The sequence below is a fragment of the Pseudochaenichthys georgianus genome, chromosome 16 (genome assembly GCF_902827115.2).
Source record: "Pseudochaenichthys georgianus chromosome 16, fPseGeo1.2, whole genome shotgun sequence".
Lineage (NCBI taxonomy): Eukaryota > Metazoa > Chordata > Actinopteri > Perciformes > Channichthyidae > Pseudochaenichthys > Pseudochaenichthys georgianus.
This window is the reverse complement of record NC_047518.2, coordinates 27023822-27031514: the sequence shown is the minus strand read 5'-3', so window position 1 is coordinate 27031514 and position 7693 is coordinate 27023822. Positions and strand designations below refer to the sequence as shown.

General features: G+C 40.1%; 1 protein-coding gene across 1 annotated transcript; it reads left to right on the top strand.

Annotated features, from left to right (window-relative positions):
* The first annotated feature begins 263 nt into the window (after positions 1-263).
* On the top strand, positions 264-5865 carry LOC117460656 (uncharacterized). Its single transcript, XM_071206057.1, has 9 exons — positions 264-318; positions 426-528; positions 621-909; positions 1102-1315; positions 3890-3954; positions 4098-4152; positions 4736-4838; positions 4931-5219; positions 5412-5865. Exons 1-9 carry the CDS (start codon positions 264-266, stop codon positions 5634-5636), a joined length of 1398 nt encoding a protein of 465 aa, XP_071062158.1. The 3' UTR covers positions 5637-5865.
* The last annotated feature ends 1828 nt before the right edge of the window (positions 5866-7693 follow it).

Sequence of the window (7693 nt, the reverse complement as noted above, 5' to 3'; positions counted from 1 at the left end):
CTAATGAACACCATACATTGCCAACAAGGAAGGATGAAGGAAAAAACCTGAAATTAACAACCACCATAAGGAAGCAGAAAAAAGTATAAAACTCACAAGTCAGTACGGTGTTGCACAAATCACTCTGACACAGGATGCAAGGTAAGATCAAGGCATGACAAACAATGCAAACTAGAGAATTTAAACATGATTGAATTATCATTATTTTCATTATTATTATTGCATTAAGTCTCAGCATGTTGTTTTGTTTGTCTTTGTCTTAGATGGCATTGTATCTTCTACTGCTGATGGTCACAGCCTGTGCTGCCACTCCTCAAGGTGAACATTTGATCTTCATTTAAAAAAGAGAAAACCAAAGTAAAACATCACAAGAAAGATACATGCAAGTGGATCTTGAGTACAGGTGTATTTTTTCGTTTTTGTAGATCTCTCCGGTAAAATGTTTACCTTCCCTCAGGAAAGCAACACAGCTTATGTGAAACTGACACCAAACACACTGGATTTCGGAGCTATAACTGTCTGTCTCAGGTAGTATGCAAAGTGCAAAGCCAATGAACATATGTGTATAGAGTATAACTGAAAATGAATGTATTAGATTTGTTTTCTTTCAATTCCTGCAGGACCATTACAGACCTCAACAGGAACCACGCCCTTTTCTCTCTGTCTGCAACACCCTCTGATAATGCTTTTCTCATATTCAAGCCTACTACTGATGGGATTCAAATCTATGTTCATAATAAACCTGAAAGATTTGGGGGAGAGGACTACAAAGTGAACACGTGGCACTCAATATGTTCTACATGGGACTCTGTGACCGGTGTGGCGCAGCTGTGGCTAGACAACAAGCCCTTCATTAGGAAATATGTTGGTGGAGCAAGAATCAAAAATCCTTCTATTATCATTGGACAGGTAAGTTTAATTTATAAGTAAAATAATTGATAGAATTCCAGAAATGTCTCTTGATTGGTTAAATTCTGATTCATTTATTCTGTGAAGTACTGATTGTAAAACAAAACATTTACTGCATGGAATTTGTTCACAGCTCACTACAGAAGCACTTTATATCAAAGCTGTTATCTTATCAGTCTGATCATTTTACAGGAGCAGGATTCCCATGGTGGAGGATTTGACAAAACACAGTCTTTCGTTGGCATGATCTCTGATGTCCACATGTGGGACTACACCCTCTCCGCCTGTGAGATCCAGAAGTACATGCTTGACAGAAACCTAACTCCGGGTAATGTGCTCAATTGGAAGGCGCTGGACTACAGAACCTACGGAAGAGTGCTGACAGAACAAAAAACCACTTGCTCATGTACAGAATAAATACAAACAAATATATAAATGTCATACTCCTTACGAGGCTTTTTCTTTTGAGTATGAAATTCAAACACCCTGTAAACCTGAACAGTGGCATTAATCAGCTTGATCAACACAATTACCTAATTTCTGACCACCATCTTAAATGTGTGTGTTTCATTTTCTTATTAAATCTGCAAATTGTTATTCGTAATTAGATGACATTTGTGATATATCCTTTTGTCTGCCATGTGTGCTGAAACGTGTATGATGCTCTTCCTGACAGTTCATTAAAAATGGCACATTTTGCAGTCCTGTCTCCTGTCCGTCATTCTGACTTAAATCATTTAAAGGTCCCATGTCATGGCCATTTCCACTGATCATTATTCCATTGTTGAGGTCTACTAGAATAGATTTATACTGTGCAATTTTCCAAACTCACATTGGTTTCGCATACAGCATCTCTGTAAAGTATGTGTATTCACTCTCTCCACTAAACGGCTCGCTGCAGCTCTTGCCCCCCCCCCTCCCTGTGAGCCCAGTGTGCTCCGATTGGTCGGGACCAGTCGGGACGCTGTGAATCGCGCTAAGCTCCGTGGAGGTGTTGTTTCCTTGTTTAGCGATACACAGCGAAACACAGCCAAACTCACCCTGAGCACACACAAAGTCACAGCCGAAGTAAAAACAATAAGTGTGGCTTGATATTGAGTAAGAAAAAGGTTGATAAACGCTGAGAGAATGGGTCTGCAGAGAGAATTTCGCCGCGATCCCAACTGTCTGTTATCAGCCTGCAGCCAGGGAGGAGAGATCAGCAGAGCTGCCTGCACTGAGTGTGTGAGGAAGTCCGTGGATTGGTCAATTTGGACCAATCAGCGGGGGCTTAACGTAACGGCTCCGCGGACGTCACGTAACGGCTCCACGGATTGGTCCATTTCGTTCCGGGGACGACATGACATCATGATGTCCCCGGAAGAATCAAATGGACAGTGACGTATCTCCAACGAGGCGTTTTGGGGAGGTATTTTCTGTGTTAGAGTTTTACTCCCTTCATGGTGTACTTTGAGGGTTTTGACTCTGCAGACCGTTTACATGCATAAAAACCTTCATAACACACAAGGGGACGGGTAATAACCGGAAAAGCATGACATGTCACCTTTAATAATCTTAATTTCTTTGCATGTATTGTATAGTTTTGACATGTTATTATTATATCATGGTCTTACCAGAATCAATGTTAATACAAAAGTTCAAGGCCTAGACCAATAGAGAATGGCTTGTGATTACAACTATTACGTCTATATATTGATCCTTATTTTGTGGGTTTTTCACCCAACATTTTATAACTCCATTACATTTTTGTTCACAAGCCGTTTTCAAAAAAACATGTTTAGATGGATTTAGGAACTCCCCCGGCCCTCGGTTCTATTGGCTCTAACGGTTCAATAGTGGTGTCAATCATCAAAATCGACCGATGGGTTCCAGAGATATGGCAAATCCACCCAAATAGACCTCTCTGAAAAAGTCATAATTCACTTGTTTTGCATCAATCTTGATACAGGGTACTTATTATATGTTATAGTTTGGATTATTAAAGCTTTTCGTCTACCATCCCATCATTCAAGGGTGGTTTTCACTATAAGTAATGGGTTTTTTGGGACGGAAACTATCATTTACATTTTTTTTCTATGTTCAATCTGAATTTACTTTAAAATAAAAACATCTATATAAATTATGACTTTTCTACATCCAACTCACAGGTTTATTGTCACGACCGAGCTGAGAACCAAAATGCAACACACGGGACACCAGGGAAAGTCGGTAACCAGCTTTATTATAAATTGTTTCCAATGAAAAGTCCTGGTGCATGCACGTCCGCCGAAACACTTCCTATTTTTAAATCCCGACTAAAAACGCACCCATTTGCCGCTGCTTTTAATTGAGCTGCCTATGCTCACACTACAGTATGCCTTTTTAGTCATGTATTCTGTACCTGCTGTGTTTATTTATTTAATTTATTTCATTACCTTTGCTTATTATGCCTGTTTTTAAATGCCTTTTTAATAATGTATTTATTCTGTATTTGTTCTTAAATGTCTTTTGCTTTTAATCTGTAAAGCACTTTGAATCACCACGTGCTGAAAAGTGCTATATAAATAAAATTGCCTTGCCTTGCCTTGGTGTAAAACAAACCGGCAGACAGTAGGCAAAGGGCTAGTCGGGGACAGGCGAGGGTTCCAGGAGTAGGCAAGACAGGAGACACAGGTACCGGCAGGGTCAGGGAGCAGGCGAGGCAGAATCGTCCGGGTATAGGCAGGGTCAGGAAACAGGCGAAGCAGGCTGGTCAGGGACAGACAAGGTCGAAACCGGGAGAGCAATCTGGGAGGTAATGCTGGAAAGAACTGCATGCTGCGAAGTACGATCTGGCACTGAGGTGAGAGTGAAGGGGGCCTATACTAGTGGAGCTGATGGGTGTAACAGAGTGTGAGAGAAACATGGTGTGACTACCAGGTGACTAAGGTGGCTGATAAATGCTAATAACAGGGTTAGGGTTACAACCTGTTAAGCCCCAAGCCTGTTTTTCAGGTCTCAGGCTGCAATGAGGGTATAAAACTCACTCAGATTCACTCTCCAGAACATCCTGACATAGACTTAAAGGTAAGATCTTATCATGATATCTAATGCAATATGCAGCACATTTGTATTTTACAGAATAGTATGCAAGTTAATAGCAGCACAATAGAATTTGATTTTGTACATGTGAATGACCATTTTCTGTCATCTCTTTTTATTTCTATCAGATGGAATTTGTGCTTCTCCTGCTGATGGTGACAGCATGTGCTGCAATAACTCAAGGTAAAATAAAAGATATATTCTTTATTTAACAGAGGTATTAAATAAGGGAATTTCAAGGTGAAGCACGTACTGTACACAGTATATTTTAAAGTAGTAGTCTGAAACAATCATATTTTTGCAAAACGGGAGGAAATGGGAAATGAATGTTTAAGTGTTTGAACCTTATTGGAGGATTTTGTTCAACTCATCGAAACTTTTTTGGAAAGACGCAATCAAGGAGTGTTGTGTGTGTGTGTGTGTGTGTGTGTGTGTGTGTGTGTGTGTGTGTGTGTGTGTGTGTGTGTGTGTGTGTGTGTGTGTGTGTGTGTGTGTGTGTGTGCGTGCGTGCGTGCGTGCGTGCGTGCGTGCGTGTGTGTGTGTGTGTGTGTGCGTGCGTGCGAGCGTGTGTAAACATACTGTAAATTACATTAACCTTAAAAACCTTTTATAATATTCCAACTGGACATTGGGGTTGTTACCACACAAAACCTTTTTTTCAAACAGTAGGCCATTTATTAGGTCACTACAGTATGTGCGCAATAATGTATTTCTGTATTGTAAAACTTTCACAAACATTTAACCTTTTTTTTCCTTTTTTTTGTAGATCTCTCCGGTAAAATGTTTACCTTCCCTCAGGAAACCAATACAGCTTATGTGAAACTGACACCAAACACACTGGATTTCGGAGCTATAACTGTCTGTCTCAGGTAGTATGCAAAGTGCAAAGCCAATGAACATATGTGTATAGAGTATAACTGAAAATGAATGTATTAGATTTGTTTTCTTTCAATTCCTGCAGGACCATTACAGACCTCAACAGGAACCACGCCCTTTTCTCTCTGTCTGCGCCAGCCCCTGATAATGCTTTTCTCATATTCAAGCCTACTACTGATGGGATTCAAATCTTTGTTCATAATAAACCTGAAAGATTTGGGGGAGAGGACTACAAAGTGAACACGTGGCACTCAATATGTTCTACATGGGACTCTGTGACCGGTGTGGCGCAGCTGTGGCTAGACAACAAGCCCTTCATTAGGAAATATGTTGGTGGAGCAAGAATCAAAAATCCTTCTATTATCATTGGACAGGTAAGTTTAATTTATAAGTAAAATAATTGATAGAATTCCAGAAATGTCTCTTGATTGGTTAAATTCTGATTCATTTATTCTGTGAAGTACTGATTGTAAAACAAAACATTTACTGCATGGAATTTGTTCACAGCTCACTACAGAAGCACTTTATATCAAAGCTGTTATCTTATCAGTCTGATCATTTTACAGGAGCAGGATTCCCATGGTGGAGGATTTGACAAAACACAGTCTTTCGTTGGCATGATCTCTGATGTCCACATGTGGGACTACACCCTCTCCGCCTGTGAGATCCAGAAGTACATGCTTGACAGAAACCTAACTCCGGGTAATGTGCTCAATTGGAAGGCGCTGGACTACAGAACCTACGGAAGAGTGCTGACAGAACAAAAAACCACTTGCTCATGTACAGAATAAATACAAACAAATATATAAATGTCATACTCCTTACGAGGCTTTTTCTTTTGAGTATGAAATTCAAACACCCTGTAAACCTGAACAGTGGCATTAATCAGCTTGATCAACACAATTACCTAATTTCTGACCACCATCTTAAATGTGTGTGTTTCATTTTCTTATTAAATCTGCAAATTGTTATTCGTAATTACATGACATTTGTGATATATCCTTTTGTCTGCCATGTGTGCTGAAACGTGTATGATGCTCTTCCTGACAGTTCATTAAAAATGGCACATTTTGCAGTCCTGTCTCCTGTCCGTCATTCTGACTTAAATCATTTAAAGGTCCCATGTCATGGCCATTTCCACTGATCATAATTCCATTGTTGAGGTCTACTAGAATAGATTTATACTGTGCAATTTTCCAAACTCACATTGGTTTCACATACAGCATCTCTGTAAAGTATGTGTATTCACTCTCTCCACTAAACGGCTCGCTGCAGCTCTTGCCCCCCCCCCTCCCTGTGAGCCCAGTGTGCTCCGATTGGTCGGGACCAGTCGGGACGTTGTGAATCGCGCTAAGCTCCGTGGAGGTGTGATTTCCTTGTTTAGCGATACACAGCGAAACACAGCCAAACTCACCCTGAGCACACACAAAGTCACAGCCGAAGTAAAAACAATAAGTGTGGCTTGATATTGAGAAGAAAAAGGTTGATAAACGCTGTGAGAATGGGTCTGCAGAGAGAATTTCGCCGCGATCCCAACTGTCTGTTATCAGCCTGCAGCCAGGGAGGAGAGATCAGCTGAGCTGCCTGCACTGAGTGTGTGAGGAAGTCCGTGGATTGGTCAATTTGGACCAATCAGCGGGGGCTTAACGTAACGGCTCCGCGGACGTCACGTAACGGCTCCATGGATTGGTCCATTTCGTTCTGGGGACCACATGACATCATGATGTACCCGAAAGAATCAAATGGACACTGACGTATCTCCAACGAGGCGTTTTGGGGAGGTATTTTCTGTTTTAGAGTTTTACTCCCTTCATGGTGTACTTTGAGGGTTTTGACTCTGCAGACCGTTTACATGCATAAAAACCTTCATAACACACAAGGGGACGGGTAATAACCGGAAAAGCATGACATGTCACCTTTAATAATCTTAATTTCTTTGCATGTATTGTATAGTTTTGACATGTTATTATTATATCATGGTCTTACCAGAATCAATGTTAATACAAAAGTTCAAGGCCTAGACCAATAGAGAATGGCTTGTGATTACAACTATTACGTCTATATATTGATCCTTATTTTGTGGGTTTTTCACCCAACATTTTATAACTCCATTACATTTTTGTTCACAAGCCGTTTTCAAAAAAACATGTTTAGATGGATTTAGGAACTCCCCCGGCCCTCGGTTCTATTGGCTCTAACGGTTCAATAGTGGTGTCAATCATCAAAATCGACCGATGGGTTCCAGAGATATCCACCCAAATAGACCTCTCTGAAAAAGTCATAATTCACTTGTTTTGCATCAATCTTGATACAGGGTACTTATTATATGTTATAGTTTGGATTATTAAAGCTTTTCGTCTACCATCCCATCATTCAAGGGTGGTTTTCACTATAAGTAATGGGTTTTTTGGGACGGAAACTATCATTTACATTTTTTTTCTATGTTCAATCTGAATTTACTTTAAAATAAAAACATCTATATAAATTATGACTTTTCTACATCCAACTCACAGGTTTATTGTCACGAACGAGCTGAGAACCAAAATGCAACACACGGGACACCAGGGAAAGTCGGTAACCAGCTGTATTATAAATTGTTTCCAATGAAAAGTCCTGGTGCATGCACGTCCGCCGAAACACTTCCTATTTTTAAATCCCGACTAAAAACGCACCCATTTGCCGCTGCTTTTAATTGAGCTGCCTATGCTCACACTACAGTATGCCTTTTTAGTCATGTATTCTGTACCTGCTGTGTTTATTTATTTAATTTATTTCATTACCTTTGCTTATTATGCCTGTTTTTAAATGCCTTTTTAATAATGTATTTATTCTGTATTTGTTCTTAAAT